The sequence below is a fragment of the Ostrinia furnacalis genome, unplaced genomic scaffold (genome assembly GCF_004193835.3).
Source record: "Ostrinia furnacalis isolate ACB-3 unplaced genomic scaffold, ASM419383v2 OfSCF1226, whole genome shotgun sequence".
In the NCBI taxonomy this organism is placed as follows: Eukaryota; Metazoa; Arthropoda; class Insecta; order Lepidoptera; family Crambidae; genus Ostrinia; species Ostrinia furnacalis.
The window spans coordinates 323,094-348,085 of NW_021131465.1; the positions used below are offsets into that span (position 1 = coordinate 323,094).

Consider the following 24,992-nt stretch of genomic DNA (forward strand, 5'->3'; position numbering starts at 1 on the left):
ACAAAGGTCAAAAGGAAAATAATTAATAACATGTTCTATAGGTACGTTTGCTCTTGGCAGAGCGGTCGTGGTCACGTTGAGGCGTAATTCACATCGGTTGCAGACACGGATAAAGAACTGACTGCGGTCTGCGGCGAATCTTAGCCTAGGCCGATTTTTCGTTCGTTCGTTTCAGCCAAATGACGTCCACTGCTGGACAATTTTTAATTGGCCGATAGTTGGGCCCGTTTCTAATTTGTATGAAGAACCGGCCAAATTGGTGTAATGTGCGCACTTTCATACATCTCCGTGCTATTCAACAGCCCGACTCAACTATCGGAAAACAAAAATACGGTGATCTGCGCCGAGGCTATGTCTTCTTCTTCTTCTTAATGGCAGTCAAACCACCTATAAGAGGTACATTTGCCATGTGCCAATGCCAAGTCCACATTGATAACTCAAACAATAGAAGTGGTAGGTATTGGTGGACTTAGAATAAGCTCTATATCAATGAAACTAAATATAGATCGTTTCATCCACGAAGACGCGCCCCACCAATTTTTGGTCGAGGGAAGCGCGGGGTGCGGGGATTTGACCCGAGCAATCCGAGCGTCATTATTGTGGTGTCCGTGCACACTCATGGATTTAGCTTGTACCGATAACACTCAAACATTAGCAGAAGAATGGTCGGGCGCGTCTTCGTGGATGAAGCGATCTTAATTAATTTTGCCTCCATTGGGAATCAAACTTTGTGTAAGTTTGATCTACATAGTGTCTACGTGCAAAGTTTAGACCTGTGGCATCTTCTAGCCTTCTCCGACTTAAGTCGTTATAGTTTCCCATTTTTCTACATCAATGGTTTGAATATCTAATAATGGAATAAGCAACGTATAATAATTCAAATGACGTCATGACAGACACTTTAATTATTCCATCCAATCGACTGATGAATAACGCATTAATTGAAGAGATGTCGTGTAGCCTTCAAAGTATTATCAAGGGCGAAACAATAAACTGATCGATACCGCGATACGTCAATATAGCTGCTGTAGAAGAAAGAAAGATACATTTATTACAATGGACATCACACAAATACAGGCAATTACATAGACATGACAGTGGCACATAATAATGGAAGAAGAAAAAAATAAAAACAAGAGTAAACTGAGCAGTGCCACCCATTCACCAACAAGATGCCCACTGCAACGGGACCCCACTCAGCATATGCTGTGACCCACGGTGACGAAGGCCACGGCGCTGGTTTTCAGTGTGCCCCGTGCCGAGTGAGGGTCACGGACCATTGGTAAAATAAATAAAATAGTAAGCTGCATAAAATTGAATACAATTGTCAGTTTTTTAACAAGGGTTGCGTCAGCTTAAAAAGATAGAAAGAGGTGTTAATATTTAATAGTAGGTATTAGGTATAAAATAAAGTCGCTCCCACTGTCTATGCGCTTAGATTTTTAATGCAGTTTTCAGCAATAGATAGGTAGAATAATAATCGCGTCATTAAAAACTTTTATCAGAGCATTTTATCGATTTTTCACGATAATCCGATACATTGGACCTCTAAATCATCGATAAGATTTAATCATAACGCACATCTGAACATCCTGTCTGTTTTAATAATAAGCAAAATATGAGCAAATCTACTAAATACCTACCTAGTTCAGTTTAATAATATATTTATTTAAAAAAACTTTACATTTTACGTTGCGGCATCTAGTCCCAAAATAAGTAGAGCTTGTACCAGCCGGACATACTTTTATCGAAAATACATAGTAACATAATATAAAACCCAAACAAATATGACGTTTTTCCTGTGAATGAATCGAACCCGCGACCTCTGGCACTGTCGTTCGTTACGAACCACTATCACTACTCTAAACGACTGTCATTTTTAGCTTAGTATTTTCATTAAAAACGTAAAAGTGCTTTGTAAAATCCTACTTTATTGCAAAAATAAAATTAATTTTATGAGTTTTTTATTAGTTTCATTATATTTTAGGATATCGCAGTCACAATTGACGAGTAAAAGTAAACCCTTTTAGACAAGGCTTAAAATACATGATAATGTCAACTTTAAACAAATGAATACAAATTGTGAATTGTTCTTTCATTATTCACGTGAAAGTTAATGGGAAACATTCAATGAAAGTAACAGGAAATGACATTGAAAAGATAAACTCAATGACAAAGAACTAAAAGGCCTTCATTAATGTGGAAATAGGGGGCCTTGAACTGAAACGTAAATGAAACTCGACCTCACGGCTGTATTCGAGCGGTTCATATGTGGCAAGTTCAAGTGAGGCATCGATCGACAGTCCATAGTCCGGGCCGAATCGCCGACTGTCGGCAATGTCCGTGCAAAACCTGCTACTAGGCTGTAATATGAGTGCCCAGAAGGTAATGATAATGCAACATTTATAGCCATCATAATCTGAAAAAGATTGGCTTAATTTTTCACTAGAAACTAGTAAAAACATCATTTATTTAAGTACATCATTTAAGAATTACATTCAATTGAAGACTACCAGTAGAAGAGTCCATGTTTTCTGTGGCCCTGAAGTTGCGGGGCTGCCAAAAAAAATGTTTTTTTTTTCAAATGCTCAAAAACCCATTCTATACTCTAGATCTGATTTTTAGCTAAAAAGTATGTAACTAGTTCAGAGACCTGATATTTGAGGAAATTGTGACAAAAAAATAATGCCAAGAACTGGGCACCAAAAAAGGACAGTAAAACGAATTGGCTCCCGAAATAACGACTGAAGATTTGAAGACACCATTTCATGACGAATTTCATGACCAATTTGCTTTTGACAGAATTTAACAGGCTGCATTTATGGCTGTGTTAAGCACAGAGAAAGCTCAGATATCATACTTATGCCCGTTTTCACCACCGATGCCTAATTTTTAAGTGACCCCTTTGAAAAAAAATCTGTGGCGTGCGTAGGTATACAGGGTGGAAACGATAAGTGATCTCACTCGATTATTTCTAAACTATACAAGATATCGAAAAACTGCTTACTGATTCTGAAAGTGCTTCGCTAGCTCCATCAAACGGTATCAATAGTAGGTTACAGAATAAACTGGATTAAGAAATTCAATGTTTTCAGCTTCCATACATTTAGAGTACAGTCATACAATGACACAATAATTGAAACTAAGCAAGATATCTAAAAACTGGTTACTGATCCTGAAAGTGAGAGGTATAAAATGATTATTTCGGATAATATAACCTTACTCGTAGTAGAAATAAAGACAAGAAAAATACTGCATATTTATTTCAAAATCAATTAAGAAAGTGATCATATTATTATCAACCTTATAATACCACACACACATGTATTGAAAGTCTTACAGTTGGGATCCTGGTTTGAGCAGAACACCAAGTCCCTTGCCATTGAAAATTCACGCGAGCACACAGACTTCTAAGTATACCACTAGACAAGCTGCTCAGAATTAAAAAAAATATGAAACGACACTCAAATCCAAACTCGAGCATACGAGTAACCCAAGGGTTGCCAATTTTTTACTGTGACGTTCTTGGAAATTCGCAATTTTTTTCAACCATTATCAACTTTGAACCCCTTTTGTGGACATCACGCCTGTGAATCAGATTCTCATAGGGTTAACTGTCACCTTCACGGGCATATCTGCCCCCTAGCTAGACATAGTTATAAACGTGACAGTTATAATTTTTTCCTCGATTGATAGGTAGTTTTTTCTAGGCCCTCTGGCAGTCTTTCTTGCTCGTAATCAACTAAAAGAGTTTTTTTTATTTGGCTTGCAAAACTGGATACAATCCATAAATTCAAGTTGTAGGAAAACACGGTAACTAACTTAGATATTCATTCTTATTAATAATGTAGGGAAAAATACTCGTAAGGGGTCCCATAAATAGTGGCGAAAGACATAAATTATTATTATTGTGGCGAAAAATATGTTAACTCAAAAAGGTAAGAATAAAACACAGTTTAAGTTACTGATTGCTAGCTTTTGCCAACGGCTTCACCTATGCGATTTTCGGTCTGTCCCTGTAAGGCGTTATCGAATACTCCAACATAATTTCCACCACTACGTCTTTCGCTGTAACGTCATTCCACCGCGTTTCAGTTCGGTATCCACAATGAATGTTTTTTGCTAAAACGTACCTATTTCGCTACAGCATCTTTAGGCACTACGTACGGGACCCGTCTAGTAGTCCTGTAAGAACTCTGCCCGAGTAGCGNCACCGACTCCAGAAGTATCAATCATGGTATACCTACATAAATATTAATAATTCGTCCTAATAATAGGTAATTAGTAATTATTTTTCTACGTTTTAGTGTAGGTTTTTTGGAGTCGGTTTTATTTTTTTTATAAAATTTTTCGCTCTACTAATTCGAGTTAATCATTTTTGAGTGAATGCCGAATAGTAATAACTGGCACAAAGTTCACTAAATGAACAAACTCTGCAGCTTAATTGTTGGACATAGATTATCCAATAAGTGGAAAAGATTATGAAAACAGCAGAAACCAGGAAAATGTAATTCATGGATATTGCGATTCTACAGGGTGGAAACGATAAGTGATCTCACTCGATTATTTCTAAACTATAGCCTNAGGTATATCTTGTCTTGACCAGTCCCCGAAGGCAGCGCCTGTTCACAGACATGACGTGTGAACCAGCCATCGCTTCACTCGACCATCTTGTAGGGAATGTAGCGTATATATATAATATAGCGTATTATCAACCTTATAATACCACACACACATGTATTGAAAGTCTTACAGTTGGGATTCTGGTTTGAGCAGAACACCACGTCCCTTGCCATTGAAAATTCACGCGAGCACATAGACTTCTAAGTATACCACTAGACAAGCTGCTCAGAATTAAAAAAAATATGAAACGACATTCAAAGCCTGATTCAAACTCGAGCATACAAGTAATCCAAGGGTTGCCAATTTTTTTTTACTGTGACGCTATTGACCAATCGCTATTTTTTTCAACGATCAATTTTGAACCTCTTTTGTGGACATCACGCCCGTGGATCAGATTCTCATAGGGTTAACTGTCACCTTCACGGGCATATCTGCCTCCTAGCTAGACATAGTTATAAACGTGACAGTTTTAATTTTTTCCTCGATTGATAGGTAGTTTTTTCTAGGCCTTCTGGCAGTCTTTCTTGCTCGTAATCAACTAAAAGAGTTTTTTTTATTTGGCTCGCAAAACTGGATACAATCTATAAATTCAAGTTGTAGGAAAACATGGTAACTAACTTAGATGTTCATTCTTATCAATAATGTAGTGAAAAATACTCGTTTACAGTATACATTTCATGTCTAATGGGGGTCCCGTAAATAGTGGCGAAACACATATAAATACATAATAATATGTGTATATTCATTAAGCTACTTCAAAACTCAAAAAGTTGAAAGTAAAACACACCCCCTTATAACAAAAAGTTAGTCTCTGGTTGAACTCTATACCATTTACATTTCCATACTAAATGTCAGTTTAAACCAGTGTTAGTCCCGGGTTAAACTTTTTTGTAATAAGGGGAGAAATTTTAAGTTACTGATTGCTAGCTTTTGCCAACGGCTTCACCCACGCGATTTTCGGTCTGTCCCTGAAAGGCGTTATTGAATAATAATAATCCAACATAATTTTCTACACAACGTCTTTCGCTGTAGGTAACGTCATTCGAACGCGTTTCAGTTCGGTATCCTTTCGCTTTAGCATAGTACCACAATGAATGTTTTTCGCTGAAACGTACCTACTTCGCTACAGCATCTTTAGGCACTACGTACGGTAGTGCCGTCTAGTAGTGCTATTAGAAATCTGTCCGAGTAGCGGTTAGGTGGGTAGGCGTTGCTAGTAATGTGTGGGTTGAATCTTTTATGAACAGACGCCCAAGACCGCCTCGTTGGCTCTTTTGCTGAATAAAACAACTGGGGGTTAGGTATTTTTACAGGGCCTTGTTAATTTTTTTTCGCTTGAATTTAATAGTTAAGGCGGTAAGTGGTTGCCTAGTATATTTGAAGTGATTGCTCAGTGTTATTGGTTATTTATAACGATTAATATAAGTATAACGACAACGTAGATACGACTGCGTTCTGCTGAGATAAATAAAATTTTAAAGTATTCTCAGAATTTTATGAGTAAGCCTATATAAAATATTTATGAAACCATAGTCAATGAGCTAAAATTTTATTAAGTAGATAGATAATGACGGATAAACTAACCAAAAAAATACATTTTTTATACACATAATCATTCAGACTCTGACCTTCCACATGTAATTAAACCCAAGTCTGGCATGATCTTAAGACCCATCTGCAAATACGTCATGGTTAAAAACTTCACTGTCCTTTAGTTAGCTCGAACGTAAATCTTCAAAAAATGGACTACTCGTATACAATAGGAAACAATGAAGTCAATACAATTTTAAAACCATTACCATTTTGACCTTAACTTTGTTATAATGACAATAGAAGCTCCAGTGACTTGTTCTAGCCACAAACAATTAAACTCTAGAGTACTAAATCAAGCTCGTATCAGAATTAATTGAATTCACGTCCGCTTGGAGCGCTCCAATCTGTCACAATATCCGGTCCCATGCAATTAGTTTAGGCGCAGCATAATGCACTTGAGAGCTATGCAGCAGTTTACGATGGTAGCCTAGGAGCTGAAGCTAAAAAAACACTTCATGTTATAGGTAGTACCCACCCGGGTTTTTTATGCAGCACACAATCAGTATTAACAGAATATTTTGTCAATGTTATATTACGTAGGTCGTCGTCGTCGTCGTTTCAGCCAAATGCTCCACCGTTGGCCAAGGATTTCCACAACGACCGGTCCTGCGCTGCCCGCATCCATCAGCTCTACGAGCTATGTGCCGCCCACTGCCACTTGATTTTAGCAATTCTGCGGGCTATGTCGGTCACTTTGGTTTTCCTGCGGATCTCATTTCTGATTCGATCACGCAAGGAAACTGAGGTATACGCATATAGTACTAGAGGTATAATTATTGACTAATTACTAATTATAGAGACAACTTAAGCAAAACCTTTTGCTGGGCGAGTGATTAAATTGCTGTAAACACTGAGCTATAGATAATAGATATTACTTATCTAACCAAATTCATTCCATTTGGTACTTGTATGTCTGATTAAGTAAAGAAATATTGAAACATCGTTATCTATGCTTGTATAATATACTTTATCACAATTACATTACAACGCGGTTTTTATATCGAGTTCACTGCTTATGCGTTGGCTTGGATCCAAGCGGTAAAACGAGATACCCTTGTGTTGACTCCTGGGTAGGCGGCAAGAGCGCATCCTCTCCCCCAGGAGCAAATGCCGACCACCACGCTGTTGTGGAAGAGAGGGCCACCGGAGTCGCCCTGGCACTGGTCGCGACCGCCCACGTCCAACCAGCCGGAGCACAGCATGTTGTCGGTGATGGTGTTTCCCCATACCGCATAGCGCTGCCTACACACGGCCTGATTAACAGTCCAGATTTGGACGTGACGTAGCTTCTCCGACGCTGAGCCCCCGGACTAGAATGAAACAATATTGCAATAGGGATGTTTACAGAGTTTGAATAAGTCCGTCAGTTAACTTATCAAAAAAACACTCGACACGTATTTTTCTCTTTTTCAAACTAATGAAAATTTGAATAAAAGTTCAAAGTTCTAAATAAGAGGCTCGTGACGTCAAGGAGTGCATAAAAGTGTACCACTTTATGACGTCACGCGGAACTTTGACGCATCATAACTTCGTAATTACTTGTTCGATGTGAATCAAACAATAAGTGAAAAAATTAAAAAAATAAGTGTCCAATATTTTTTGATAATATTTTATTCATTAATTAATTTAAAACTTTAATGTCAAATAAATTTGTAGTTAAAAATGTAGTACCTAATTGGCGGATTAAAATTTTTTTTAGGAAACTAGCCTACCTAAATTTATGAATAAACACAAATGATCATGATCATGATTAAAAAATCTTCTTTTTTATGCAGAACAAGACAGGTATTTCATCGCAATCGCACGATACAGTCCAAGATGATTAGAATGATAAGAATTTCTTATAATCACAATTACAATCTCTCAAATTATTGTTACAAGTGAGTTCAAATGAGTCAGGTGTGTTTAGCTGATTTGTCGTTTTGGGCCAAAATAAAACATTACAAATATTTTCTTTTGTTACAGGTAAACTCACCGATGTTGTTCCCCAGCCGACGGCCCAGACTGCTTGGTTATCAGCAAGGTTGTAGGAAGGTCCGGCGATGCTGCTTTGCTTTACTAGAGTGCCGAAGACGATTGTAGTTGCAGACCGAAGAATGGCTACGTCATAGTCATTGGTTTGCGAGTCGTAACTACCGTGGTAGGCAATGGACCCTACACTGAGTACAGTCCCGCCACTGTTGGCGTATGTTGAGCCCACTCGAATCCGCCAGTTTGATGCCGAATCACCTCTGTGTGCAAACATATTAAAAAAATTATCTATTAAAATGGAGCTGAAGCTTAGTCCAGTTTCCGTTCTTTGCAAACGGTTTTATAATTTACTAGTGACCCGCCCCGGCTTCGCACGGGTGCTAAGTACACATTATATTGTAAGCCTACCTTTTGAATTACTTACTATATCTATTAAAAAAACCGCATCATAATCCATTACGTAGTTTAATAGATCTAAGCATACATAGGGACCAGTGTTGCCAGAAGGTTACTTTTGTAACCTTTTAGGTTACTTTTGAACTGCTGTGGTTACTTTTAGGTTACACTAATGAAAAGGTTACTTTTAGGTGATTTTTCAGAAATTGTAGAATTAACTTTACAGGTTATTCAGTAAAAAATATTAATAGTGACAATTTAAAAATTATGTCATAAAGTGCATTTAAACTTGAATTTGATTTATTATTTGTTAAAAAAAAATGAGTTTTAGCGAATGTTTTTCGATAATAAAACGCAAATCCATGAAACGTTTTTATACGATTGGTCACTTTTCGAATTTAGATGATCAATTATTGTATTCATTTTCCATCCATGAACAACCTTACACAATCATCGCTCCGCACCCCCCCCCCCCGTATGAAGGTTACTTTTTATTCAAAAAGGTTACTTTTTTTAATATTTCTGGTAATTTCTGACTAGACCCGACTGGCAACACTGATAGGGACAGACAGCGGAAAGCGACTTTGTTTTATTATATTTAGTGATTTCCTTGTAGGGATAAATTACTGATTATACTTTGATCTAACCATTAGAATTGTGATCAATTAATTAAAATTGCAAACATGATATTGAAGAAATCGTGGTTTCCAAAAACAAGTTTATGCCATATTTATTAAATTTCTTTTGAACTAAAATATTAAATATTGTAATTGTGCTAAAAGTACACAATAAATACTAATTATATTTTATGAGCACCTGATAGCAAATACTTAAGATAATGATAGTATCTATTGTTTGCTTTAATTAATACAGGGTGATTTTGTTATTAGTATCCAAATTTTTAGGAGTGACTCAGAATCAGTAATTTAATCGATTTACATTAAAAAACTAGTATATTTTTTTCATATATAATTATTTTTATCCGCTGCGCGCGGTTTCAAAATTTTCACACGTGGATAATTTGCATCGTTCATAGAAAAATACGCACACACAGTTAACTGCAAAGCTTATTAAGCATAATGGTGAGCGAAAATAAGCCTAAACCTTTAAAAATTAAGATATGGCACCCGCGAATTAAAATTTCTATAATTGTTTTCTCGAAAAATACCTACCACGATTAAAAAAAGAGCTTATTAAAAATGCATACTGATAACAAAATCACCCTGTATACTTAATCACTTAAATTAATCAATTTTATCTAAAACATTTATTGTTAACAAAATATTTTCGCAGTATCCTATAATTCCTATAATGATTGCAGTAATAAGAAAGGTATTCTTATTACTGCAATCATTATAGGAATTATAGATCCTACGATCCCTACACTCATTCATTATTATACTATGGAGCTATGTTATAACCATAATGGCCATCGCCCACGGCGCAGCTGACTTTTTGTAGCCATGTAGCGATTCTGTGGCGATCCTGTAGCGCGTTAGTAGCGCATCGGCACACTTCTGAAGCGCGTTGCAAATGCGACTAACGTGCGTTAGAAGCTCTTTTATGAAAAAGTCACCGTGGGCGAGGGGCCTATATTTTACAATATTTTACCCGACTGCGCCAGAATGAGGATTATTTTTTTGACCAAAAATTTTATTTAAATGAGACATTACACATGGGTTTAGTTGTTACTATAGATTCTAGGTAGATTAGAAAGTACCCTTCTCAAGGTTCTGCCAAGAACGAAACGACATGAAGAACGGAAGATAAACTAGCACTAGCGGCTGCCCGCGACTTCGTACGCGTGGATCCCGTTTTACCCCCTTAGGGGTAGAGTTTCGTAAAATCCTTTCTTAACGGATGCCTACGTTATAACATCTATCTGCATGCCAAATTTCAGCCCGATCCGTCCAGTTGTTTGGGCTGTGCGTACATAGATCACTATGTCAGTCAGTCAATCAGTAAGTCACCTTTTAGTTAAAAATATTTAGATTAGCACGAGTTTGCATTTGTATGAGTTTATATAAGTATGCAATAGCCGTATGGTGCCGACAGAGTAAAATAAGACCTCCCCCACTCTTTCCGTGGATGTCGTTGAGAAAATATGGCCGACGCGGCGTGGAGAGTGAGCCAAATCCTCTTTTTTGCTTCGCATAAATTGGTGCACCTCCTGAAATGCAGTCTAATTAATGATTTGATGATGATGACATAATTTAATGTGTTACTTACACAACACAGTGAGCAGCTGTGAGGATGGACCTCGTATTAAGGATGCTGCCTCCACATGCCTGGTTGTAGAAAATTCCCCAGTAGGAGTAGAGCAAGGATGCAACTTCTGGATATTGGTTCACTGTCGTCTCCGTGCCTCCAACAATTTTGGTTTGCCTCTCCGGAAAAGCTGGAAAAATAATCAAGTTTGGATATCCAAAGATTCCCACCCACAAGGTGGACCGACGACCTGATAAAGGAAGGCGCTAGATGCAGGCAGCTACCAACCGTGCGATGTGGAAGTCATTGGGGGAGGCCTATGTTCAGCAGTGGACGTCCTATGGGTGAAATGATGATGATGATGCAAAGATTCGGTTCTTTTAGACCTTACATCTTAACGTTTAATTACACTTAAAAGTCCCCTTTCACTAGCGTTTTTTAACCTTCCTCCAACAGGATGCTACTGCAATGATGCACGAAGCATTCGTATCACCACGCCGCGAATGCGCTATACTATAATAATATTTTATGCAAAATGGCAAACCTTTATTTCCATTTCTTGCTCATTTTCAAAAATAATTATAAGAGTAGGTATCACTTAAGTAAAACTCTTAAGTTGGCATATTAGTAGTATTTTTCCACTGAATATCTTAATAGCTATTAACTTTATTGGAAGAGTGAATGCAGCCAAAATTGGATAAGATTAATTAAAACATTTCAGATTTAAACTTACACGTGAACGTGTCATCGTGGGTAACGTCATTTTACCTGAATATTTTGTATCATTGCTTTGTTATACCTATCAATAAAATAACCAGGAAAATTGAACTTACCGTTAACAGCAACGCAGCTGATCCAAAATAGCATAAACCACTTCATTTCGCCGTTCGTCCTAGATTGACTTGGGACTCAACTTGAATATTTATAGCAATTACCAACCTCTCATTATTATCATGGAGTACTATGATAATAAGAAGGATACGAAGAAACGGCACTCTCTTGAAACTTAATGATAAGTTGTTATTATTGATGTTTTTTGTTTCACGTTATTTTGCCTTTCCATACCTACAAAGTAGGGAAAGCAATTTCTTTTTAATATAAAGAAAAATACTAGAAATAGAGCTAACTGCGCGCACCTTCCCCGGCGTTTGCCCCGTCCACACCAGCTTTGATACCAGAGTGGGTCTCACACGAGAGTCGTTGTGACGTTACGGCAGATAAGTGCGCATTTAACTCGACGGTTGTATGTGATCAAAGAAAGAACCTCAAAATACTTTATATTGGCTCAGCATATTATAAGCAATTTAATCAAGCGAGACACCTATTGTTTTCGGCAAAAGTTACATTGTAATGTAGGCTGCCGCTCCGGACTTGCTAAAATCATTAACATTGCAATTTCAGCCGTAGCGTTAAAACTATAAGGTAAAGGTACTCGTGCATTAAATTCGTCACACACATGAGAATCCCTTGCCGTGCCGTCCTGAAATCTGTCCCGTCTAACAGTGGACGCGTAGTCATTTGAATACCGTCGAATATGTATGTCGGCCGTTTGGTGTAGTGGTTCAGAACGGACTACTATGCCGAGAGGTCCCGGGTTCGATTCCCGGCCGGGCAGAAATTGAAATGATGAATTTTAATTTCTGTGACGGGTCTGGGTGTTACTATGTATAATATGTATGTGTTACGGCTAAAGATAGGTGCGAACATAAACTTAAGATTAGCCGGCTAAACTTAAGTTTATCTTCGACGCGGTGTTAATGTTAGTTTCTTCTATCTTTAGTAGCCGGCTAAACTTAAGTGTAACCGTAGGCCCTTGGCTAAAAATGTAGAAGGAAATTGAAAAGGAAACAATGTAATAATGTTTACTATTTTGACACGAAAACTTTATTAAAAAATAATCACTTTAATTACACGTAGGCACTTGAAATTTGGAAGGGACGTAGCTTAGGTACCGTAGAGGTGCACTAAGAAAGGAATTCCCGAAACTCCCATGGGAACGGGAATTAGTGGGAAAATTCTTTTGTATGAAAAATCTAAACCGCATAAGTTAGCTTGAAATTTGGCATGCAGGTACCTTAGTAAACTTAAAGCTTAGTTACAACAGGATATTGCAAAATTCCCACGGGAACGGGAGTTAGCGGGAAAAAACACTTGTATGAAAAAATCTAAACCGCATAAGATAGATGAAGGGTTAAAACGGGATCCACGCGCACGAAGTCGCGGGCGGCGGCCCCTAGTCGAAAACCTTTTTTTAGCCGTATCGTTTTGGCTAATGTGCACATTAGCCGGCTAAAGATGGAATATCACGACGCAAACTAACATGTTATCGAACTTTAGCTGCTTCTCGAAAATAAACTTAAGTTTAGCCGGCTAATCTTAAGTTTATGTTCACAACTATCTTTAGCCGTAACATATGTATTTAAAAAAAAAAAAAAAAAAAAGTATATAAGTAGTATATCCGTTAAGCTAGCACCCATAACACAAGCATATTAATTGCTTACTTTGGGGCTAGATGGCGCTGTGTGAGATTGTCCAAAAAGATATTTATTAATACGAAGTAGGTACTGCGTATTACTGCACTGGTATTACGCAAATTATGCAGAATGCGTGTTTTAGACTTCGTGGTGCATTTTTACACCCTGTATAGCATTCTGACACTGTTGAAAGCTTTTTATTATTATTATTAAAAGCTTTATATTGACTTCACTTATCTTGTTAGTATGTGTGGAACAAATCTTGCAACTGAATTTAAGATCAGTTCTCCTCAACCGGTTGAGTTGAAATTTGGTATAACTACTTATGTAAGTACGATTACAATGCAATGCTATGGTACCATTGAGCTGGTTTGATGATGGAGTCAGGAGGTGGCCATAGGAATTCCTAAACGAAACGGCGGAAATTATCGAGTTCGACTTCGTTGGATTCGTCATTCCGAGCAGTTTGGTACTAAATGATTACCAGGACCCAGATATTGAGATACAACTAAAAAGTTTTAAATAAAAATATAATAAAAAATATTTTTTACAAAGAAATAAAACCGGACCGGACAAATTGGACCAGTAGTTCCTGAGATTAGCGTGTTCAAGCAAACAAACAAACTTTTAAGCTTTAAAATATTAATATATATTAACTTCTGTTGTTTACTTGATAGTAATCCTATTTTTCTTTAAGTAGGCTTACCAGGAACGTAATACCAAGAACTTCGTTATCAGCTCGTGAATATTTGGAACAGGGTAGATTAGAGCCAATAATCTAAGTCTTAACATTGCGACATCTTAATAATATATAATCCTGATAATTATTAATCGTATCAATTAAATGGCGTATTCTCGTAATAGTGACGATGAAATTTACATATTAACAATCGGTATTATGTAGGTAAATAAGTATTATGGTCATCGGCAGTTATATGTAAACTGAATTTCACAATTATCCGTCCTTCCTTTAAAGCCACCAATATCTATTCATTTGGATAAATGAGATGAGAGTACCTAATATTATCACAAATTATATTCTAAACATTCCAAGCCCCGAAATCAGGGACTTTTCTGCCTTTATAACGAGTACCATCCAAAAAATTGATACTAGAGTGCATTATAAAGGTAAATCAGGCTGTTAGGCCTTTACATAAATAATGCTATACAAAAAACAATTTAAACTGCCTACATCCGAAACTATCCGAAACTGTTACGGTTACGGTTTCGGATATTTTTTTATTTCGGATATCCGAAAGTTTCGGTTACGGTTACGGATATCCATAACTCTTTTCATGAAAAGATTTAAATCACTCTTTCAACTCTAACTCCTAAAGAAGTGGTTGTAGGTATGGTAAATGCCTTTGCCTTTTCCTTCAAGAGGAAAAATAAACAAAAAATCACTCAGACAGTTTTAAGTGAATAAAATTGTTTATTGTTTTAATTTACAGTTTATAGTTATTTATTTATTTATGTCAGCCAGCTAGTAACTGGCATGCCTGCAGCTGACAAACGAGTAGGTCGCACAGCGTTAAATCTTAATACAGGCATTTAAGGACGCCTTTACTTACAAAATGTGTTTACATCAACACCTACGAGTATTATGTGTTACATGACAAACATTAATATAATTAGTGACGTTAAATGTATTAGTAATAATACACCGTATCTTAGATTAAGATTAAACCATTCAAGAATAACATCCTTATTCAGTCACAGAAAAAATAACCTATTTATTGATTGTGATCAAAATTGATACTATGACTAATCTTAGTACAAACGTCAAACTAACGCCCCCAATGTTGATTGTATAATTTTCAGAAAACTATTTTCTTTGATTTCGAGTCAGATTACAAATTCAAATTCAAATATTTATTTGCACAATTTTGGGTAAACAAGCTTGTACCTTCTTTGAAAAATTCCGGATTATAGGGGGTCTTATAATAGGCAGTACTGTATAGTCCGATAAATTCTATAATCCGACACCGTGGTCCATTGCAAAAGAAAACACAAACATAATATAGACTAAAAATAAAGGTGAGTATAGGCTAGAGAATTTAATTACATAGCAATACTCTAGGTATACTCACCTTAGGCTGCTTTGGGAGCTTTTCCTTCCCCACCAGTATCCACCAGATGTGTAAGTTTCTCGCTCGGATCCCTCAAATATCTGCAACTAGCCTGTGCCCGCGCGCGACTTCGTACGCGTGAAAATAGTTTGAATAATAGGTATTTCCTGTTTGTGCAACATTTTTCTTTACTGCTCCGCACCTATTGGCCGTAGAGAAACAGAAAACTATCAGTAGTTTTCCGACCGCACTAAATATGCAACCGCTTGTACGAGTACCTATTTATACTCCCAATCCGCGACATGACATAGTAGCATCTGTCCAACGTGTTGAAAGACAAAAACATTGGTTGCAACAACAAATCCTTTTTGAGTTAAGTGTAATAAATAATGTATATTGCGAAAACAGATATTTTAATAAAACTTTCAACATAGAACCCCGACTAAATATGAAATCATGGAAATCGATTACCACATCTCTCTCGAATATTATGAAGTTCGAAAAGGACAGGCATTTTCTGACAGCATTAAGCAACTACGCAATGTTGTAGGAAATAATTTTAATCAAATATTAATAAGATAGTCAAATAAATTATAGTGATAACAATAATTTACAGTCTACCAACTAATACCTTATATCTACTGTTACTAACGTCACCAGTCAATTTTTATCGTAAACCAGTAGATTATAGTGATTGTTTTTAATATAAATACCCTGGTTAAAATCTGAATAATTCAGTGTAGTGCCGTCATAACCAAAATGCGTACCTTCATCGTTCTACTCTTGGGGCTTGCTGCTGTGTCAGGTAATTAAATTATTTTTAAAGCTAATTTAAATATTATTTTCAATTAAAAATATCATTTTAGTACATACTTATAAACTTGGCATAGCTCTGACCACTGAGGCTATCGAGCCATGGGGTATTCTTTTCAAGTTCGTTTTAGTCTAAGAGCCAGATAGAGTACTAGTAGTTACTTTTTGAGATGCACTATATTTTTCTACAGTACTTGTAAATACAAGTGTCTATAAATCAAACAAGCTTAATAAAAAAAACACCCAGCGACATCATCCAGTAAAACTCAAGTAAATTAAAGCTAGAAAGGAACTAAAGATGATTCTCTGTAATGAGTTTTTTACACTAAAGTCTATACCAATTTTTTACAGCATACCCCAAAAATATCCAAAGAATCGTTGGTGGTTCCGTCACCAGCATTAACCAATACCCTGAGATGGCGTCTTTGATGTTCTCATGGGGAACCAGCGGCCACAGGCAGGCGTGCGGAGGCACTATCCTCAACAACCGCGCCATCCTCACCGCTGCCCACTGCACCATGTGAGTTACACAAAAATAAACCCATCTCTTCATTTTTTCATGATACATACCGATGTAGTCCCTTGTGTTGCAAGTGTGCTACGTTTGTCAGTATAAACAAAGTGGAGTTAAAACTGGAATGGACAACACACATGCAGTGTTTCAACCTTTGAGACGTAAAATAAGTGTAATTTTCGTAACTAAGGTATTTTTCAATTCACTAATATTACCTATACAGCATTAAAGGCCAACAGAATTCAACTCATCATAATGCATCAGATTAAGAATTTTGAATGACAAAATGGTATTTTCAGTGGAGATGCCGCTGCAAGATGGCGTACCCGCGTAGGATCCACCAACGCTAACAGCGGCGGCACTGAACTCGCCACCCAGACAATCATCAACCACCCGAATTACAACGCATGGACCATCGACAATGACGTCTCCATTATCCGAACCGCCTCTATCATCCCCATCGGCTCTAGCACCGTTCAGGCTGGCAGGATCGCTGGTGCTGGCTACATTCTTGGTGACAACCAAGTCGTCTGGGCTACTGGATGGGGTACCACTTCTGTAAGTATTTTTTTGTTTTTTTCTGTGACTTCGACAAAAAAAATTGGCTCTAATTTGAATTAAATATTGACCTCGTTGTGTATTTGTTGTAATTCAGTCAGGAGGATCGGCGTCTGAACAGCTGCGCCACGTGCAGATCTGGACCGTAAACCAGGCCATTTGCAGACAGCGCTACGCTACTGTAGGCGACACCATCACCGACAACATGCTGTGCTCCGGCTGGCTGGATGTGGGCGGTCGCGACCAGTGCCAGGGTGACTCCGGTGGCCCGCTGTTCCACAACGGAGTGGTCGTCGGTGTCTGCTCCTGGGGCCGTGGCTGTGCCCAGGCTTTCTTCCCTGGTGTCAACGCCCGTGTATCTCGATTCACCAGCTGGATTCAAAACAACGCTTAAAATGCTTTGACTTCATGTTACGGATGCTTGATAGGATAATGATATAATACATGCTGCTAATTTCTACAATGTTATGTTTTATTTACTTATAAATTTTAGTCCTGATAGTCCTAACGCCACCAAAAACACATACAACTTGACAAAACGCACCAATCCCGTCTTCATATTTTTGCCAAGTAAATTATTAATTTCAAAGCTATTAAAAATCAAATTATAGAGTATTTTTACAGAAGTATTTCTTTGAATTATTGGTTAGTGGTATTATCTACCCAATTATTTAGAATCACTGCCGCACCTACAATTATGACACGTTACGTTCAAATGCATTTATTTAACTAAATAGGTACCATTTTATACAGGGGTTGGGTACATGGTATGTCAGCTTTATATACCATTTACCTAACACCCTGTACACGATACGAATAAATGAAAAATTACGCTCTATTTGTTTCCTATCTGAGCTTAGTCTAATCACTTAAAAATAAGAAAATGAACATGCAAAGAAAACAAAATTGTTTTTGTAGATATTACACTAAGCAGACTACCGATAATAAATTCGTGATAATGTGATACTAATTAATAACTAATCTGTGACAATTAGCTTCATGACAAAACATGAAGATTTAAGTATAATTAGATAAGATTATAGGAAATTGAAAACAAATTATAACCAAATCGATTTATTACACTTCCAAATCTTTTATATTCTAGAATTCTTGTCTAAAACTCGAACTTCAAGAACAAACTTTTCTGTTTGACAGACTCAATCAAGTCATTAATGAAGCGGACTAAAGTATATGTCTCCTAAAACACTTGACATTGGCAGAATCACCGCGTCAATAAATCCGCGGGATAATAAAAAAAAAACTAGGAGTATACAAGATATCAACGACACATCTGAATGTGCGACAAGTATGATCCTAAATAAAAATTATATCTTTGCCACACGTTTCTTCTTAAAATCTCTCATGGAAAAAGTCTGCAAGACACTTAATAGCATGAAAGCTGAGCGTATAATATTAAGTATAGTTTCAATAGTAGCCATTACAAAGTATGTATCTAGTTATCACTGTAACATTTTTAATTCTGACGTAATTTATAGATTTAGTGGACAGAGTGGACTGCATATTTTTCTAAAAAGTAGGAAAGAATGATAGGAAATAAATAAATATAGCTCAGAGGTAGATGCAAAGAGAGGGATAAGGAACGCCCCGAGTAAGTGCTGGTATTTTCAACCGACTTCAAAAAAGGAGGAGGTTCTCAATTCGACCCGTATGTTTTTTTTTTTTCTATGTTTGTTACGCGATAACTCCGCCAATTATGAACCGATTTGAACAAATCTTTTTTCGGCGTATAGGTAATACCTCAAGGGTGGTCCCATTTAAATTTANGGTCAGGCTATACACAAGATATCGCAAAACTAGTTACTGATCCTAAAAGTGCTTCACGAGCTCTATCCAACGGTATCAACAATAGCTTACAAAATAAACTGGATCTATCCAAAAATTCAATGTTTCCATCTTCCATACATTTAGTACTATCACAGTCATGGCACTCATCTCTTGATAATATTATAGCAAGTAAAGCCTATAAACTAATGTTTTCCACAAATAATTTCAAATAATATGCAAGTTACGAGTTTATTCAACCGACTTTTTAAGTTTATTATTCAACAAAAAATAAATTACATTTCTAATATTGTGGTTGGCATACATTTAGTATGGAAGCTGGAAACATTGAATTTTCGGATAGTTCCAGTTTATTCTGTAACCTATTATTGGTACCGTTTGAAAGAGCTCGTGAAGCACTTTCAGGATCAGTAACCAGTTTTTCAATATCTTGTATAGTTTAGAAATAATCGAGTGAGATCACGTATCGTTTCCACCCTGTATATGTAAGTGGAATCCGAATACTTCTCGTGGTCGTAAACTATTTCATTTTATTAACATAATTATGGTAAAATCAGAATAGGGATTAAATTATGTAGGTATGATCGTACGTAATAAAAGGCTTATGGTATTTATATTGAATTTTATAAGCAGTATGAACGAGTTCATTATCAAATCGGTAGCTGGATAATAAAGTTATTATCTGTCTTGTTCATATCTGTATTTTATGACAATGATAAGTCATTACTCCTTGAGCTGTTACTTGCACAAACAGTTAGTATTCGTGGTGTTGGGAGATGGCGGGGCCTGTGCATTTTTCAATTTTGTAGGAATGGAACTGGCGCAATAATATTTAATAAAAAGCGTAATTACTTAGGTACTATCAGCGTTTACTTACAAAAATGTTACTTTCCAAAGAGGAGCAATAAAGTTATTTGAGTTTTCTTAGGCCGTGTTGCACCACCTAACTTTAACCGTACAAACGTCAAAAATCTGTCAAACTCCTTACAAAAAACACCGGTTGTCGATGACGATCACCTAACTTTGAACTTAGCTATAAAGCTACGGTCAAAGTTAGGTGGTGCAACTCAGCCTTAATCAGTTGGTGTAACGGGAGTCTATTTATTTCTTAAAATAATATATTCTCAGCATGTTGTCTTATCCAGTCGGTGTAGCGGGAGACGCGAGTGTTGACTCCTGGGAACTGGGGCTGGGCGCAGCCTCGGCCCCACGAGCAGACCCCCACGACCACTCCATGGTGGAAGAGAGGACCACCAGAGTCGCCCTGGCACTGGTCGCGACCACCCACGTCCAGTATACCGGAGCACAACATGTTGTCATTAACCACGTTGTTAGTTACCGCGTAGCGCTGCCTGCATGCCTCTTGGTTGACGGAGTAGACCTGCACGTGACGAAGCTGCTCAGAGTTCCACCCACCTTGCTGTAAAGGAAGATAGTGAAGGTTTTATCAGAACAGAACTGGGATAGCCATTGATAAAAAGCTAACTTGAAAAGTTATTTTTTTTGCAACTAATTATGACCCATTGTCATAATGGTCCGTGCTTGCAAATGGATGCCTTCTCTTACTGCTATTTTCCTTATAACATCATGAAGAATTAAAAGTTTGTTTTTTTGCCAATAGATCGAGTTCTGGACCATAATGTATAATATCTAAGCTGAAAAGAAACAGCGCAAGAAACTCAGTCGTGTCAGTGTCGACATTCGACAATGATCAGAGTTACTGGTTAGCCAAGATACTACTACTAACTATAGTACTTACCCAAGTAGTTCCCCATCCTGCAGCCCAGACAGGCTCATTGTCAGCCAGATGGTAGTTGGTGCCAGCGATTCTGCCAGGCTGTACATTGGCGCTGAAGGGTATATTGGTTGAAGTGATGATGACGCAAATGTCGTTGTTGAAGTCAGCGCGCGTAAACTGCGGGTGGTTGATAATTTGTTGCGACGCAATGACAGTACCGCCGCTATTTGCGTTGTTGGAACCAACGCGCGCGCTCCATCTAAACGGGGGGTCCTCCCTGGAAAACATAATTTAACCTTAAATTCCAGATTGAGATGTGTTTGAAAAATTTATTGTTCAAGACGACTGTTGTGCTCGTTTTATATGAAAAAAATTCGGCAGTATTTTTTTTTTTTTCAAATTTTCATTAATTTCCTTTGACAATAAAAGCAACGATCTACATGAGAATTTTTTGACAGCATTTCAAAATTTCAATGCAAGCGTTCTTTGCTATGTATACTGCAATGCAACTTCGTCTGAGAAAGAAACAGTAGATGGTTTTATTTTTGTGTAACTCACATTGTACAGTGGGCAGCAGTGAGGATGGCCCGACTATTCAGGGTTGTGCCGCCACACCACTGCCTGTGACCGACGCCGGTCAGGGAGTACAGGAGACCTACCATCTCCGGGTACTGGCTAATGCTGACCAGGGACCCCCCAATGATCCTCTCCACGCTTTTTGGGGCAGCTGAAAATTTTACAATATTTCACGTAATTTTATCCTTTTACACTATTAGGTACTCGTTTAACGATGCTGGTGCAAAACCACTTTATACCATTTTGAACTTTTGCGTTTGAACGTTGTAGAGTTTTAGACAGGCAGCTACCTCTTTGTACGGCGTGGAAACGCTGGGATCTTGGGGCCCGGAGGCCAAAAAGCTATTCACTGAGCTTTCTCCCGCATTATCGAGGTTACCGGTGACCAGAAGGCTGGGTTCTACCTTGGCCAGCGTCTAAGCCTCGCAATTCAACGCGGAAACTATAATCCGGGCCTTTTCAAGGCGAGAGTGAATAGGCACTTACAGGGCAGATATGTACCATCCTAGACCGCATCCCACTTAACATCAGGTGCGATTGTGGTCAAATACCTTGTTATGCATAAAAAATAAAAATAAAAAAATAAAAAAACGCTGTCAGCCTTCTGGGCACCGCTAACCTCAATGACGGATTTGGGGATACTTAGGATAGCATAAGTGTATTTTTTATTATTTTACTTTTATTTTCTGTAAATAATAACTTTTGTATAAAGTTTTTAATTTTTTAAGTTCATTGTAAATTAATTGTAAATAACTTTAAATTTTAACCAGACTGTAGCAACACAGCTGAAAAGTCAATAAGTCAAGTAAATTGAAAGGCTCGGGATTTTTGCGGTTTGCCACTACAATTAAAAACTCCACCAGCTAATAAAAATAATGAATATTCGATTCCTACGACGAAAAAAGAATAGTTATGTACCCGACACAGCAGCAAGCCCCCATAGCAGCACCAGGATTCCACGCATCTTGTTGTCAGCAGCAACACTAAAACTATTTACATCTAATAGTAAGAAATAAATAGCAAATAACTATCAGTTAACGATTATAAATACTGATATATTGATAACGATAAACATACCGTTAATAATGACGCTATAGTTAACATTCAACTTATAGGTTGAAATAGATTTAAAAGGATTATTAAAATATAGTTTATCAAGCTAAAGATTTAGCTTATATCTTTAAAGGAGACTGGGGGGTACTCTTCAATGGGGTCAACACGCACGCTTAAATTAATAGTAATTACTACCTAAAGGTTATGGAACCTCAGTCTGAAGCACTTCTGTATGTAAATATATCAAAGTTCAAAGAAAAAATCGCACAAAATATAAATCGTGCCTAGATTATATTTTTCTTCGAGAATCAATTTTTGTTGTTTATTGTTTTAGCACGTCATGCGATTACTCATTTTATGGAAAATTCCCTGGAGATACGATTTCACAAAATACAAATACTGCACTACAAAGTAAAGTTTATAATATATCTTAAGCAGTAACTGTGATACCATAGGTAACATTGGACCAATTTCGCCCAGTCTCCTTTGAACCGGACTTGACAAGTAATTTTGGGGGAGACTGGGGGCACAATGGGGGTTTTATAGATGATGAAATTTACGTACCTACACAAACACACGATGATGCATAAGTCCATGTTGCAAGCTGCAATAAGTTCATCAGTTCTGACTTCAGAAAAATAAGTAACGCCCGTATTCACAAACAATGCTTGTTTAAGTCAGCAAATCGAACGCACAGCGTTGAATAGAGCTCTGTGATTGGTTCGTGTGTCACCCTGTGCGTCCACGCGCACTGTAAGACCTCATAGTAATGTTTGTGAATACGGGCGTAAGAGTAGACTGGAGCAAAACTGGGGATTCGTGGCATAGATTTTTTAGAACATCCAAAGTTAGTTACACTACTGCGGCTGACACCAAGACGAGCGGACTTGTCAAACAAAATGATGTTGTAATATTGTAACATATTTTAATACTACTATACTATGACTTTCGTCGAGATATGTTGAACATGTAAATAATGCGTGTGCGATCAAAAAATTAAACCATGTATTTATTATTTCACGCCATTATGTCATTTTTTAATTTTACCAAAAACATTATGATTATGATTTAATTATTAATATTAATTATAAAATGCATCAGTGACGATAAGTGCTTGCATTTATTTCGATATTTTATATGTAGAGTCATTCGGGTCAAGAGCACGCACTTTTTTTTTGATGGCCTCCCAGACCTATAAAGAATTATTATATAATTGGCATGTTATGATATTAAATCTGTAGAATATTTAATATATTTTCACGTAATTGTTGAACAAAGATACCCCTTCCCAGCGATTCCATAGCGCGGCTAGTAGGTAATCATAATTTGTGTGATTCTTTCAGGCAGTGCATTTTCGCATGTCGCGTGCGCTATGGAAACCGCTGGGAAGGGGTATCTTTGTTCAACAATTACGTCGAAACTAATAGGCGTAGACTAATAAATTTACATTCGTTTTGTAGAATAGCTCAAATACTAATAATACAATGCAAATAAAACATACCTTAACGACCTGGTTTTTCTTTTGACTGAAAAAGAAGTGAAAAAAATCTTGTCTTTTTCTAATTAAATCCATTCTTACTCCCTTAAAATGTATGAAACTTGTATCTGTTTTCTACTTCTACTAATAAATAATTTTATTGGCTATCGCATGATATAAAATTTATGCTTATTAGTGTGAAGTTACCCACGCTTTCACTCAGAGGCGGCGTTAAGCGTGGGCGATGTGGGCCACCGCCTACGGCCTCGCGGTACAAGGGGCCTCGCGACTCAAAAATGTTTAAAGCGAGAATAAAACAAAAATAAGCCGTAATGGGTGCGACTCTGGATGGGTGTGACTCTGCAAAGTATATTATTTGTTATGGATGTGATTCTGGTTTAGTGGCATCTTGCCTAATGGCAAATCGCAAAAACTTCCCGATTAATCGGGACTATACGATGTTTACAGTTGATTTTCCAGAATATCGCAAATTCTTTGATACATAACGTTTGTACTGCCGGAATTCATTTTCCTCTGGAATGTCCCCAAAATTCCATTATTTTTGCCGTATCACTTACCGTTTTCGACATATCTGCGTGTGCAAATGACCTGCGCGTATCGATACGATTAATATTATAGGGAGTCCTTCGTACTTACATATATTATGAACCTTAAGATGTATAACTCAAAAACATTTTACGAAACTATTGAATAAATAATTGATTTTTTGCCACAGATATAGGTATATCTATATCTGTGTTTTTTGCAATATTTCAAATATCATAGGACTCATTGTTAGTACTGCTAAAGTTCATCACCCCTTCAGGAAACCCCCAAAATTTCATTATTTTTGCCGTATCTCTTACAGTTTTCGAGATTTTGCATTTGCAACCAACCGTCTTCAGGTCGCCATAGAACAGGGCCTCGCGAAATCTGTCTTGCCCACATCAAATTTAGTTGTTGCCCCGCCACTGCTTTCACTTGTTTTTGAAGGAAGAGGTGAAAAATAAAAATTAAAAACTTAAATCCTTATATTTTTGCGAGAAATGGGTCAAGCCCCAAATTTGAAGTATTTTCATCGATAAAATTGTCCATAGATTAAGCCTTTAAAGTTTAATCACTACAT

The 24,992-nt window shown here is 37.2% G+C and overlaps 4 protein-coding genes across 5 annotated transcripts in view; 2 read left to right on the top strand and 2 right to left on the bottom strand.

The window, feature by feature from the left end:
- Window positions 1–24,992, top strand: part of kcc (solute carrier family 12 member kcc) — a 341,704-nt gene that overhangs the window by 157,372 nt on the left and 159,340 nt on the right. The gene's annotated exons all lie outside the window — the stretch shown is intronic.
- On the bottom strand, window positions 7,165–11,867 carry LOC114351943 (trypsin CFT-1-like). Its single transcript, XM_028303299.1, has 4 exons — window positions 11,625–11,867; window positions 10,813–10,981; window positions 8,192–8,447; window positions 7,165–7,526 (listed from the first exon to the last, which is right to left on the bottom strand). Exons 1-4 carry the CDS (start codon window positions 11,668–11,670, stop codon window positions 7,230–7,232), a joined length of 768 nt encoding a protein of 255 aa, XP_028159100.1. The 5' UTR covers window positions 11,671–11,867; the 3' UTR covers window positions 7,165–7,229.
- Window positions 15,983–17,682, top strand: LOC114351937 (trypsin, alkaline C-like). Its single transcript, XM_028303293.1, has 4 exons — window positions 15,983–16,139; window positions 16,499–16,667; window positions 16,961–17,219; window positions 17,317–17,682. The coding sequence occupies exons 1-4, from the start codon at window positions 16,094–16,096 to the stop codon at window positions 17,611–17,613; spliced, it is 771 nt and encodes a 256-aa protein (XP_028159094.1). The 5' UTR covers window positions 15,983–16,093; the 3' UTR covers window positions 17,614–17,682.
- LOC114351933 (trypsin, alkaline C-like) lies at window positions 19,553–22,419 on the bottom strand. Its single transcript, XM_028303287.1, has 4 exons — window positions 22,255–22,419; window positions 21,319–21,487; window positions 20,782–21,037; window positions 19,553–20,442 (listed from the first exon to the last, which is right to left on the bottom strand). Exons 1-4 carry the CDS (start codon window positions 22,298–22,300, stop codon window positions 20,131–20,133), a joined length of 783 nt encoding a protein of 260 aa, XP_028159088.1. The 5' UTR covers window positions 22,301–22,419; the 3' UTR covers window positions 19,553–20,130.

Coding starts and splice junctions, on each gene's coding strand:
- LOC114351933 (XM_028303287.1), bottom strand. CDS start 22,300: ATGCGTGGAATCCTGGTGCTGCTATGGGGGCTTGCTGCTGTGTCGG. Junction 21,488..22,254: donor GGGGCTTGCTGCTGTGTCGG/GTACATAACTAT, acceptor TAAAATTTTCAG/CTGCCCCAAAAAGCGTGGAG. Junction 21,038..21,318: donor ACTGCTGCCCACTGTACAAT/GTGAGTTACACA, acceptor TATGTTTTCCAG/GGAGGACCCCCCGTTTAGAT.
- LOC114351937 (XM_028303293.1), top strand. CDS start 16,094: ATGCGTACCTTCATCGTTCTACTCTTGGGGCTTGCTGCTGTGTCAG. Junction 16,668..16,960: donor ACCGCTGCCCACTGCACCAT/GTGAGTTACACA, acceptor TGGTATTTTCAG/TGGAGATGCCGCTGCAAGAT. Junction 17,220..17,316: donor CTGGATGGGGTACCACTTCT/GTAAGTATTTTT, acceptor GTTGTAATTCAG/TCAGGAGGATCGGCGTCTGA.
- LOC114351943 (XM_028303299.1), bottom strand. CDS start 11,670: ATGAAGTGGTTTATGCTATTTTGGATCAGCTGCGTTGCTGTTAACG. Junction 10,982..11,624: donor CAGCTGCGTTGCTGTTAACG/GTAAGTTCAATT, acceptor TTATTTTTCCAG/CTTTTCCGGAGAGGCAAACC. Junction 7,527..8,191: donor TCGGCTGGGGAACAACATCG/GTGAGTTTACCT, acceptor GTTTCATTCTAG/TCCGGGGGCTCAGCGTCGGA.